Raw genomic sequence first — 14,156 nt, 5'->3', positions numbered from 1 at the left:
AAGGTATGCAAACTATTCTTCCTTCAAATGCAGCTAGCAAAAAAGGTCAAGGCTCTGACAGCAATTATTTTCTGCTACTATCTCAGAAAGAAACAATTACCAAGTTTACCACTGGCCAGTTTTCCATACAACCACAGAGAGCTCAAGATGCGTAGTGTAGTAAAGGCTGAAAGGGAAGAATTTTAAAAGCTAGAGGTTTGTCTGTGGTCCAGCCATCAGAAAATCCAAAACAATACCTTCTTTCCATCACAGCACTATTGAATAGTGCTTCAATAGCACTGCTATTGAAGAAATAACGCAGGTTTCTATGATATTGTGTAATGCCATGCACGCACTGAAAGTATACACATATTGTATTTGTGCTTCCTAAATGAATACTTAGTAACAGCATCAAAACAAATCACACATCTCTCCACACAGCTTTGGAAATCTGGTACCTCAAATTTTCACGCTTGACTTCCGCCGCTAAGCAGAGGACCTCTGTATACAGGCTGAAAGGTTACCGGGATCATTAGCTGATGCTCTTTATGATACAGCTAATGATCACCATTGTTTGCCTTTACCACTCGAGGCTTTGTGAGAGATCCAGGGAATGAACATTCAAGCTTAGCATGTTTTTGACTTTATGGATTTCATTAATAGAATTTCATTTTTTTTATGCCTTTTCTTTGATGGATTTATAAACAACGTTGCAGATTTAACTTTAAGCCAGTGGTGAATCACAGCTGTGCAAAGTGTGCCCCTGTGTTTGTGAAAGCAACGTGTTGCTGGAAATTTCCTCCTTGCTTAAGCACAACTCACTCATCAGTTCAGACTTTTCCAAAACACATTTAAAGGGTTCACAGCCTTACGTGTGCCTGGGGCACTTTTGTTTGCCTGACAACATAAATGAGGAATTAAATCAGGGGGACTTACATAGACATTTCACTCAACCAGGCTTATCATAGATAACTGGTGCTTTCATACAAGAAAGACAACAGAAAGACACTTCTCCAGGGCAAAGAACATTTTTTTATTCATTTATTGGAAGCCTTGAACCAGGGTGGATTATAAGCCTAAATAACTTTTAATTATTTTAATAACATATTCATTCTCAATTTTGAAACATACAACATTTATCCGAGATAAAGAGGGAAAATATCATAGACTAGCAGTCTGCATAAGACTGGCCTCTAACATGTTCTGTAAGACCAAAACATCAGTTTATTCAATAGAATTGATTTACATTATCGTCAGATAACATTACATGAGACACTGTATATATTTATCCTCCTGTGTATTCAAGGTCCAGTCTCCAGGTCACTTGTAGTCAGCATGTTGAGATGGACTTTGGATTCAAAATTGTCAAAATTAACAAAGCAACAGATATACAAAGACTGTTACAGCTCAGTATGAGCTGCTAACAACAAAGAACCGCCTTTCTTTGGAAGACCTTCCTTTCCGTTAGCTACACTGCAGTATACTTGACTGAACAGACTGAATAAACATTGAGAGGCCTGATTGTTTGATGCTGGTGTCTTGGGTTCATCTCTTCTGGATTAATGTGAATGCGCCATTGAATAGCTGTGTGTATCTATATAGCTATATTACATATAAACCTCTCTCTACCTGCCTGTGGTAGAATCTGAAAGGGATAGTGAGCCAATACATCATTCCCTTACCAAATTATTTACAAGTGAAGCTTAAATATAAACAGGTTTAATTGCTACCTGAAATGTGAGCCTGATTGAGCGACATAACAGCATTTCAGATCTTATATTTATTGTTCATTTGCTCACATGTTTATACCTGCTACCCAATTAGGCTGTGGTCAAACTGAGATTGCATTATTGAAATTATTTATAATATCCCTCCCTGGATGTAATTTCATTACCTTTCAAAGGGATTTAATAGGAGGGCATATTACTACACATATCAAATGATGCATGATAAATGATTATATCTTTACTTTTGCTATTGGAAGTAAACTACTGGCATGAGTCTGGAATACTGCTTAGGCTTGTGTTTCAGCTGTGGGCAGCCTGGGTAATCATTAGCGATATGGCTCTTTGTACACTGAGACCTGGATTTTCTCATTGTCCAAGTAAGCAATCACAGAACAGCTGTTTGTGCTCTGCGGCTGCAAGCAACAAGAAAAGAGGAGAGATCTTCCATGAAGCAGGTCATTAGATGAGAACATGGAGTCACTGTCAATATTTGCACTACACAGACATTTAGGGGAACCTATTAACCCCATCTGAACCAGAGGTTCAGTTCGGGTTCTCTCTCTCACTGTTTAGGTATGTGAAGATTCTCACTGGCAGGGTTAACTGTGGGATGACAATATTTAGACTAATCTCTTGCGACTGGGGTTCCTTCGTGTTTACAGACATCTTTAAAAAGGTTTTCTGGTCTCTGTGCTGCTTACATTGTCTGGTCTCCATCATATCAACACTCTTTACAACCCTAATTGGGCTTTCTTACTCATACATCCTTGTCTTGGATTTATAAATAAGGATAAATTCCTTCTACGACTGTGGATGTTAAAAATGTTAAACCAGTCAATCAGCCAATCATAATCAGTCATCAGACAGAGGCTATTGAAACACAGTGTACAAAGCTGGTAGCTTATAGGTCTGATCATTAACATACTTGCAGCTGCAGCATAGCAACAACAGACTTGACCCAAGCTTGTAAAAATACAGTTGTAACAAATGTAGGTGAATTCACACAAACATAACGTAACTTGAAGTTGAAGAACAAGAGGGAGATTAACTTACTTCTATTCAGAGCATGCCGACTATGACTGGGATTTTACTATTATCTGTATGAGCATCATCATTTCGGAACCAGCAACCTCTGAACTCACCTGAGTGAATAGGTCTGAGTATGTGGCGCTTTTATCTGGTGTAAGCGACCGTGCTATCCACCCTTCTATGAACTCTGAGAGGTGAAATGTTTGCTAAAGGTGTAATTCAAGCTTTCCTTGCTCGAGACCTCAGCAGACACCGAGGCTCAGGTGATCAGTCACGATAGAGAAAAGCGTTCAGATTGGGGAGACAAACAAAGACGCCCACTCCAAACACCTCTAGCTGCTCTGGTCTCAACTCCTCATCCACTCTCAAATCCACTGGGAAGGCTTAAGCCACTGGCCAGGGTCACTGAGGTTGAAATAACACAGCTACTTCAGTTTGACCCACCAGATCAGGCCATGACCGCCATCCTTCATTTGATCTGCCAGCAGATATCACATCTATGGGCTTATTTAGTCCACTGACCGATTAATGGTTGTAACTGGATCTACCCATGTATGCTTACTATCTGTGTCTGTCTGTCTATTAGTGGCTTTTGGGTATTTTCAAAAGGTGCAAGGTCAGTTGTGAAAATAACTATAAACTAAGTGGCAATACTACGGAAGACTGTTATGTGTAATTCATTGTTTGCTTCAGTAAGGATTGATAATGAATGACTGGTGTACAACAGGTCACCAGCAGTGAAATACATGCAGGCATCAATTCTGGGTTTTGTTTCTCTGTGCATAACCACCCTCTGACTGACACAGCCAAACATTTCATGGGTGAAATGATCAAATGTGACAAATTCTGTCTTCATGATGAAGATCACCCGTTTGTTTCTGTATGAAGAGATCTGAATCTCTTTGGTCTCAACTGTATCATGGTTTCAAATCAATTTTTGTGCCACTTTGTGTGTAATTATCTGCACATGTGCACGCACTCACAAGCGCTCTCAAATTATCCACATATTTTCATCTACGACTCAAATGTGGGAAGCGCATTTGAAGCACATAAATGGATCAGCAGCCGTCTAACCGCTGTACCATGTTTCCCAACAGCGATGCATCTCGGCACTGTCACACCGCTCTTTAATTTGGAGGATCTCTGCTCAGGCCTGAAACACCAGAAAGCAGCAAACACTCTCCAACTCGCTGCCGTATAATTAAAGAAGAAATGTTTGCCTCACTAGTCTTGTCACACCAGTATAGAAACCCTTGTTAGCCACCAGCACTGAATTACAAGGTCTTTGTAGCTGGCCATATAACATTTGAAACTGAATTAAGTGTATGAGTTGTATCTGTGAGAGAAGGACACACACGCATAAATATGAAGGGAAATTTGACGTATAGGCACCAAAGGTAACATCACCCCCCAAATTCTATTTATGGAGACAATTCCAATGTGCATAAAAATAGCATTCGATAATTGATTTTTTTTTCCCACCACATGTAATCACGTCTCTTCTTACTCAATGATTATGAATCTTGCTTCTGGGACTAAATTATTAACAAGATGCTGGTTTAATTAAGCCTCGAGTTGCAGAAGCCATGTTTTGAATCAAATACTATTCTATGTCACTTGAGATTGGTGAACGCACACTGTGACAATTTTTTGAGGCTTAAATACAAAACAGCACTGAAAATGCATTTTTTTTTTAATTCATGATGTTATAGTGTTGCATTTAGTACCTCTGACCCTTTTGCTTCCACACAGCTGACTGCTATTGGAAACAAACCTATAAAGAGCTTGAATGATGGGCAATTTTGTGTTCAAGCTCACAGTTTAGATAGAATATGTTAATGTTTAATGTACTTTGCGGATGTGTTTGTATGCTTCACTGTAAGTGTTTGTGTGGGCGTGTGCATCCACATAGTATTTGTAGCCATGAGCAGTTGTGGCAATGAGCTTTTTACAGTGCATCTGGAAAATATTCACAGCACTTCACTTTTTCTACATTTTGTCACGTTACAGGCTTATTCCAAAATTATACACACAATACACCATGCAGATCAAGTGAAAAAAAAAGTTTGCGTCTTTTAGATTTATTTATTTATACAAATAAAAAGCAAAAATATAATATACGTAAGGATTCACAGCCTTTGTTTAATACTTGAAGTGCCTTTGGCAGCAATTACAGCGTACGGTGTATAGCACACCTTAAATTGGTGTTCCATCAGGTTGGATGGAGAGCATTGGAGTCCACTTGTAGTAAATTAAGTTAATAGGATATGATTTGGAAAGGGACACACCTATAAAGGTCCCATACCTGACTATGCAGGTCAGAGCATAAACCAAGTCATGAAATCCAAGGAATTTGAGATAGGAGGTATTGGAAGAGTGCAGAAAATCTCTGCAGTACTGAAGGCCTGAATGCACACAGTGGGCTCCATCATCTGTAGATGGAAGACATTTGGAAGTATCAGGACTCTTCCTTGAGCTTGAGCCAATCTAAGCTATCAGGTTAGAAGGGCCTCAGCCAGGGAGGTAACCAAGAACCCAGCACTCCCTTTGACAGAGCTCTAGCATTACTCTTTGGAAAGAAGAAGACTGCCCAACCATTTCTGCAACGCCCCACCAATCATGTACGGTAGAGTTGCCAGACAGAAACCAGTCCTCAGCAAAAGGCACATGACAGCCCACTTGTCCATGAAAACTATGAATAGATCACAGAAAACAAAATTCTCTGTTCTGATGAAACAAAGATTGAACTCTTTGGCCTGAATGCTAACCATACCTGGCCAATGTGATCCCTAGAAGCAAGGTGGGGGCAGCATCATGCTTTGTGAATATTTTTGGCAGCAGGAACTGTGAGACTGAAGTCAATTCAGCAATCTGCAGAGACATCCATGATGATAACTTGTTTCAGAACACTCTCGACCTCAGACTGGAGCAAGGGTTAATCTTACAGGACAATGACCCTAGGCACACAGCAAAGATATCAAAGGAATACCTTCGGGACCAATCTGCAAATGTTCTTGAGTGGCCAGGGCAGACCCCGGACTTGAACCCTTGAACATCTCTGGAGAGATCTGAAAATACCTCTGCACTGACACTCCCCATCCAACCTGATGGAGCGTGAGCGGTTTTGTAAAGAAGAATGAAAGAAACATCCCAAAATAGGTATGCCTAGCTTGTTGCGTTATACTCATAAAGCAAACAAAACAAAAGAAAACAAAAACTTGAGGCGGTAATGGCTGCTCAAGTTGTGCCAGCAAAATATTGAGCAATGCTCAGTGAATACTTGTGTACATATTATGTACATATTAAAGAGATACATATTATATTTTTGTTTTTTATTTTTAATAAATTTGAAAGAATTTCAAGCAAACTTGTTTCACTTTTTCATTAAAGGGATTATATATAGAACTTTGATGGAACTTTGAGGGGGGAATCTATTTTGGAATATGGCTGTAACATGGCACAATGTGGAACAGTTAAAGCCCTATGAATATTTTCTGGATGCACAGTGTAAAGAAATCAGAAAACTATTATTTTCATCTTTATTCATTGTATCTTCATGCATCCTTGAGTCCAAAGACAGACATGGCTGGGAGATTGCTGTGCATTTTGAGGGTCTGTAGCGTCAGAGGTCATGGGCCAAAGGGGAATTTCAGGTTCCACATCTACAACTTTGCCCAGACTGTCAGGGCCGCTGTCAAAGTGGGCAGCCAGCCGCGCTCTAATGTGAATTAGCAAGACAATGGGAGAGTTGAGGGGTGGGTTTAAGATGGGCTTTGATTTCTCAGAGATTTATAGGCGTGATGAAATCAGCTTTGAATACACAGGGTTTGGCCATTTTCTCTATCGTTTAACTACATCTGAAGGCTCCAGGGTTTGTTACGGGGGACAAATACTTTGGATAAAATGGCAGAAAATCTAAAGAAAAAGAAGAAAGGCGGGCTGCAGCTTCTTCTGAAGTCCACACATGTCCCATTCGGGGACCCATCAGCTGGCTGAGGCCCATTGTATGTTCTGCTTCACGACTATTACTGCCTTTCCACAGAAATTCCCAACTAAAGACTTATGGAAATTATTCTGATGTGTTCCTGGGATACCAAGAAAACATTTGGCTGCCAACATGTAAAGGTCCTTGGCTGCTGTTAAACAGTTTAACGCTAAAAAGAGTGAAGAGTGAAGCATCCTGGTCTCTATCAACCAGTTAAACAATTTTGATGTATGTATACCTCAACCACATTACCCAGTGTATAGTGATAAGGGTTGCTTCCTCTCAATCCCCTCTCCTCTATCCTCCATGTCCTGCAGTAAATACTAAGTGCCCCCAGTGACCCTAACAGTGATAAATAACCCTTAAGGTTAACTACGTTTCAAATGGAGCAGTGAGGCCATTATAGGCCTCCAGAGTTTTCTTGACATCCTCAATATGTTATCTGTATGCCCAGGGACCTTTACCAGAGTAACATTAACTGAGCTCTCTTTTGTGTCCCGATGAAGTTGGAAGAGCTCTTTTAACCAAAAAATCTGAGAAGTTTTCAATCTTCCATCTAGATGTTTTTACACGTTCAGTAAGCATAATAAGTCTTGGTATAAAACGCATGCATTGTGTGTTGAACGTGACACGTTTTGTGTGTTGTGAATTGACCTGCATTTATTACTGAAGGAGCACACGTGCATACAAGTGTCTGCAGAGATAGTGGTGGGTAATGAATTCATGATGACTGCAAATTGATGTCTTGGAAGCAGCTTTGCATTTATCTTTCTCGGTTACCGAAGTTATCTTTGAAAACGTCTGGAGCCTGGAGATGTTGTGATTCATGTCAGAAGTAACATGACTTAAAGTGTCACTTCTCCTGTAAATGCTGGTGAAAAAAAAAAAAAAAGACAAATAGACAGCGATGATCAACCACATTAGTCGGGGGGAAAGTGGCTGTCAGGACGTTCAGCAATAATTTTGTATAAACACCATCTGCACACTGTAGTTTTATGCAATTTAGAGTTTTCACCCATAAACTGATGTGAAGTGCAAGATATCTACAGACTCTTCTAGATCAAAGACAGGAGCCTGTCTCAATACACTGCGGTGGCAACTTCTGAGAGCAAGCACGAGAGAAGATTAGCGTCATATTACCCCAGTACATATGCTTTAAACAGGAAACAGAGTGGAGATGTATGTCTTCTTCATGATTCAAAAAGCCAGTAATATAACCTACGCCGTATGTATAAAACAATGTACAAACTTCCAGCTACAGCTTTGTTATTTTCTGAAAGCCATAAAAATAAATCTGGATTATCCTACAACAGGGACATTAAACTCTTTGTAGTCCAACACCTCCAAATTCATCGTCTGCCATTTGTTGGAAAAACATATGTACTGAAAATGTTCCAAATGTGTTTATTGAACCTCTCATTTGCAAAGCAAACAATTAACACCCTGAGTTCTCTCAACACTTGCAATTTCAACAGTATGTCACAGTGAAGCTGCAAAAGCACAAAAGCTCCATATGTTACAACTTTGAATAGAAAAAAAAAGATTTGAATTTCCACATATTTACACTTACTGTGTCCTCACAGCAGAAATGGCTGTGCATCTTATTAGATGATGATGAAGAAGAAGCTATTTATGAGTTCACTGAGACACTTTTTACCCTCTGCACATTTAACACCCATGACCTAATGGACAACAAACGTGTGTTGCAGTCACCACCTAGTGGCATAGCATCATTGTCTGCTGACAGCTTTCTCTTTTTTTGACCATGTTACATTTGTGACAGGTTCTGTCATACACAGCTCTATTGCTATGTCTAACTATGGACAATGCATGTCTAAGTACACTTTTGCATCATATGCTGATATGAAATAACTGAGTTCCACCAGCAAAAATCATTAAATATGTCAAGATTTATTTAGAAGTAGTGGTATTTTTTTAATCTGATCAATCTTACAAAACCTGGGAAAATTCTGACCACCCTTGAGACAGTCAACTTTGTTGTGTTATTTTACACAAAGCAGCACCCGGACAATTAATGATCATGGAAAAAGAAAAATGTTCTGACCACTGCTCATGATTCCACTAGGTGGTGACTCCAACACACTTTGTTTGTTGGGTCCTTTATTTTTGCTCCTTCAGACTTGTTTTTGTGGTAAAATGATTCATCAAGCTTTGGTACTCTTTAGTTTTGTGTTAGCATACAATTTAAAAACAAATGTCGAGACAAAATTAGAGAGGCAAGGCTGAGATGGTTTGGACATGTGCAGAGGAGGGATGGGGGCTATATCGGACAAAGGATGCTAAAGATGGAGCTGTCAGACACCAGGAAAAGAGGAAGACCGCAGAAAAGATTCATAAAAAGTGAGGGGAGACATGCAGTGGATAGTAAAGACAAGGTGAGACGGAAGCAGGCAGTTAGTGTGGTGACTCCTTGAAGCAACCAGCTGAAAGAAGATGAAAAAAGCAATAAAAATGATGATCAATCACATAATTTATTAATAATTGGCTTATAAACCATCAATAAATGGCACTCAGACCGTTAAATTAATGTAGTAAGCAATGCTATTTGGTTAGGTTTAGGGAAAAAATGTGGGCTTGGGGGTAAAATACATCCATTCATGAGATTAACTCTGTATGTATTTAATAATCTACAACAGAATCACTGATCAGTAATAAAATCTTTATTACAATTGTTTGTCATTAGCAAAAAATATATTGCTGTTTAATTGTTTTATGTGCCTCAGTGTCATCAGAGTGTAATGTTATCTTATCAGGTCATAAGGACTACAGTAAAATACTAATCATAAAGCAATGGTTTGCCCAAACAAACAAAAGTAAATAAAATCACAACTGATCATTTGACATGGTCAAATCATGTTCCATCCATCCATCCATTCGCTTCCGCTTATCCTTTTCAGGGTCGCGGGGGGGGGCTGGAGCCTATCCCAGCTGTCATAGGGCGAGAGGCGGGGTACACCCTGGACAGGTCGCCAGTCTGTCGCAGGGCCAACACACAGGGACAGACAACCATTCACACTCACATTCACTCGCACATTCACACCTAGTGGTAATTTGGATTATCCAATTAACCTATCCCCACAAGCTGCATGTCTTTGGACGGTGGGAGGAAGCCGGAGTACCCGGAGGGAACCCACGCAAACACGGGGAGAACATGCAAACTCCACACAGAAAGACCCCGGCCTGATGGTGGAATTGAACTCAGGACCTTCTTGCTGTGCGGCAACAGTGCTAACCACCGTGCCACCGTGCTGCCAAATCATGTTAATAAGTAAAAAGAATCTTAAACTTATTCTTAGCCAAACTGAATTAAAAAAAAAAAAAAAAAAAAAAAGATATAGCATATGTAAATCTACTAGTATGCTTTCAATATGTCTCATTAAATAGAAAGGATGCTGGGGAGAAACTGTCTAAGCAAATTCTAAACAGATCAATGTCTTTTTCTGAGGCACTTTGCACTATTACATTTTTCTTGTATTTTCCCCCTTTTTTATTTTTGGTTTATCCTCAGAGATGCTGTTGAGACATTTTTTCCTTAACCGCGTTTCAGTGGGATCTTTGATTTATGCTGTTTTGCTGAAATAATGTCTGCATATGGTGCCAAGTTTCCAGAATTTGATAAGCACGTCCTCGAAATGTAGCCAGGTGGAGCTATTTGATTTCATAAAATTGCTTGTTCTCATCTCACCCATACTTGACAATCAATGGAAATTAAATGAAAGCTACATGAAAAACTGCAGATCAGCAGTTTACCTCCATTTACTTCCAACTCTATGAATGAACAAGAGAGAGACTCCTAACTTTTCAAAACATGATCGTTTAATCTGCACCATTCTTGCCACACACCATGTAAATATAATGTAGCACCATGCTTACATAGTGAAAGCATTTATCACGGTAGTTTGTGGCTATGGTGAACACTCTTATTCGCAGGCATTTACGCGTTTTGTGTGTCATAGCGCCACCAAGAGGTACAAAAATATGGTGTAAAGAAACAATTGTGCCATTTCCTAGTATGCCCTATACTACTAAAAGAGTGCAGATAGCCCATCCTACGGACTTCTGTGAAGCGTGCACATGATTAAACCTTTAAGCAACAAGCAGAATTATTTTCAAAAGGTTTATTTAGAATACTGACAAAAAAAAGGCAAACTCGAGTTTGTACAAAAGCAAATTAATCACAGGACATGACACACTTGCAACACAAATTAGGCTATACAGTTCAAGCATAGTAATAAAAAAAAGAAAAGAAAAAAAAGCACCATTTTTAAAACTAGGTTACAAAATGCAAAACATTTTTATTTGGTATATCAAGTACAATGATAAGTCAGGAAACAAAACTTCATGAGTATTAACACTTATTTTCAATTTTGAGGGCTTTCTTACTTCCTTCAAGAATTAAACAGATTAAGTAAGGCACACGGATCAAAGCATCTGACAGTTAAGACATAAAAAACAATGTTAAAAAAGAAACAAGAAGCTTGATATTCTGGCTTTTGAAGCGACATCTCTTTGGCACAGCTGCATGACTTGTGAAAGACACAAACTCTATCACATAATTGAGCATGACAATGTTAACTTGACGACATTATGTACACAATGTATGAAAAAATGTTATAAATATGTCTAAAAACCACAGACACTATGTACATCTTTGTACTGAAGCAATGCAATGTTATTCATCTCATCACCGTTGATGGATTTGTTGAAATCAAGTGCCAGCATGCATCAAAAATCAATATGTCACCAATGCATTTCCAAACACACACTGATAACACGTGTGTGGTGTTGAAATTTAAAAAAACAAACAGATGTGATGTTTTCAGAGAAATAACGGATACTGAAATACAGCAACAAAAACAAATTATTTTGTGTTGGTGACACATGCACTTTTGTTGGGATGTCAGTCTATGGTCTGTGGGTAGTAAGCACAGTGCGCTGTTGTAGTAAAGGGCCTCCTAACTACCCTTCCTTATTTCTCCTCCCCTGATTCTTTCATTCTTTCTTCCTCAGGACAATATAAATTAGGCCACTGATGAGACACAGAGGGAAAGCCACCCAAGCCAGCACGTACGCATACCCGAAGTTTGGATGGGTGCCATCATCTGGACACATCACAGTGTAGATGATCGCCCCGCACATCACAAACACACCTAGGAAAGATGAGAAGAGAGGTGAGGGGAATCTGAAGAAAATTGGCGTGAATGTAGATGATCTCACCACTCCACCCGTTTCTTCTCGGGGTGTGACCGTCAGCATGCGATGAAGTCATACTCACTTGCTAAGATCTGGAAGATGGCAGTGAAGAAGAAGCGTCCGCCCTTAACTAGTCTGAACAGCTGATATAAAAACGCAATGAGGGAGAAGAAGCAGAAGAGCACTGACAGGATCATGAGAGCTTGCACTGCTTGGATCCAGTCTAGGAGGCAGACAGAAGAGATGAATAGCATGAAATTGAACTTGTGCATCACTTTTCAGTAACAAAGCACGCTGCATTTTGTTTGTTTTTCTATAAACATGAACAAACCTTCATTGCTGGATGGTTGGCAATGGTAACCTCCATTGTTTGTTGAGCATTTGTACCATAGATCTTTGCCACTGTTGTCAGCTACAGACCAGGCCTGATGAACACAACAACACGGAACCATTTAACCTGTTACTGCTGTACATTCAGTAGCAATATTACAAAGCAACCAATCACCGAAACAACTCCTTGTCTATTCAGATCACATCCTCATGCTCCATTCTGTATTTTTCGCAATTTAAAAGTTGACAAAAGGTCTCACAGAACTTACACTGGCAGCTGTCGACACGATGAGGAGAATGAGAATGATTACGTGCAAGATAAGCACTCCAAGCAGGATGAGCAGCATTTTTTTTTCAAGTAGGTCTGCAGAAAAGAGAAGACATTTCACGTGAATTTGCCATTACACCAACTCTCTTCTAGGTGTGTTCACTAGCCTATCTCCACGCCAGAGGGCGGCATTACCTCACTTATGCATCGACCGCAATGTTTACCTCAATGTGAAAGTATTCCCTTACATTCAAACACAGGGCGAAGAAGGGAGGACCATTGACTATTTCCCGAAGTTAATAGTTAATGTCGAGTTTAACGTCGAGTTGCACAAATGAATCTATTTTTGTCAAAGTGAATCAAAGTATTGAACTTTCGATCTATTTAAATACCCAAACGACGTAACTAACTGATTAAAGCAATACGGGTTTGCATAAAAAAAATCTCTGGATAAAAACCTGACCATGAATCAGCTGTCGGTGTGAGTAAGGGAGACGGTTTCTCGAGTAATCGGGAGCACGCTGCTGGAAAACAAACTCAACCCATCTCTATGAAAAACATTCCAGCAAAGTACCGCCATGCGCGAGCCACAACTTTCCCTGTTTGGTCATCTCAAGTACAAAGCACCTAACTTTAAAACTGGGAGAGACGAGCGAGACTCTCAGGCAAAGTCACAGCTTCAAACGGTTTAACGGGTTTTGCGTCATAAAAGTAAAATCCATGGTCGATTTTAAGTCCCGGGGAGAAGTCCTGCTGTATGAGGGTAAAACTCAATGGGGAAAAAATGAGATCACTGACTATAGCAAGAGCACGGAAAAAGCAAATATATTAATCCCACTTACAAAAAAAGGCAAATCAAAAGTTGTTGGAGTTTTTTCTCCGTTTAACGGATCGAGCTGAAGAGAAGAGCTGGGAAAGTATCACCTTGCTTCTGCTTCGCGACTCTCTCTAGATACTATTCCAGATGTAGCTCACACACCCCAGTCTGTGTCTTTCTCCGCCTGAACACCGCCCTGCAGGCCCTGCACGTCACCAGAGGCCTACTCCTTTCTTTCCTCCCCTCTGTCTCTCTCTCTCTTTCTCTTTCCTCCCGTGGAGGCCCATCAACTAAAGTGAAATCTACACGACTGTAGTATAACCTGTGGCACTGCTGAGCAAACCTAAAGCCTTCCACAGACACACAAACAGAATTCCACACTTTCCAAAACATTAACATAACCTGTCGATATAAAACTATGTAGAGTTGGTTTATGATCTAATGAGTCCTTCATTACATCCAGAGTGCTCATTCATTTTCTTATTTGTACAATGACAGTCATGATTCTTGACTTTGTTGCATTTGATTGCAAACAAAACCCACTGATCGTCATAAAACACACTTGTACACATGTCAAGCAGTGTGTGCATGTATGTGTTTGCACGTGAACCAGCGAGGTGCTCTGGGGGCCCTGTGGTATGCCCAGAATGCCTGTGTGTGTGTGCGTTTGTGTGAACTGAGCCTCATGTGTTGTCTCTCCGAGTCTATGAAGAAACAGGGGAGTTTGTCCAGTGCCAAAGAGAATTAAAACAGTGCAGTGTTTTGGTCATGCTACACTAATGGAACGGCCTGACTCGAGGTCCATCG

The 14,156-nt window shown here is 40.0% G+C and overlaps 1 protein-coding gene across 1 annotated transcript; it reads right to left on the bottom strand.

The window, feature by feature from the left end:
* Positions 1-10,844: 10,844 nt before the first annotated feature.
* pmp22a (peripheral myelin protein 22a) lies at positions 10,845-13,529 on the bottom strand. The gene is made up of 5 exons (XM_006791358.3): positions 13,375-13,529; positions 12,534-12,628; positions 12,266-12,359; positions 12,017-12,157; positions 10,845-11,891 (listed from the first exon to the last, which is right to left on the bottom strand). Exons 2-5 carry the CDS (start codon positions 12,609-12,611, stop codon positions 11,734-11,736), a joined length of 471 nt encoding a protein of 156 aa, XP_006791421.1. The 5' UTR covers positions 12,612-12,628; positions 13,375-13,529; the 3' UTR covers positions 10,845-11,733.
* Positions 13,530-14,156: the final 627 nt, after the last annotated feature.

Source organism: Neolamprologus brichardi, chromosome 4 (genome assembly GCF_056152115.1).
Source record: "Neolamprologus brichardi isolate AB-2024 chromosome 4, ASM5615211v1, whole genome shotgun sequence".
NCBI lineage: Eukaryota > Metazoa > Chordata > Actinopteri > Cichliformes > Cichlidae > Neolamprologus > Neolamprologus brichardi.
The sequence above is the reverse complement of the archived record's forward strand: the minus strand, read 5'-3'. Positions and strand labels throughout refer to the sequence as shown.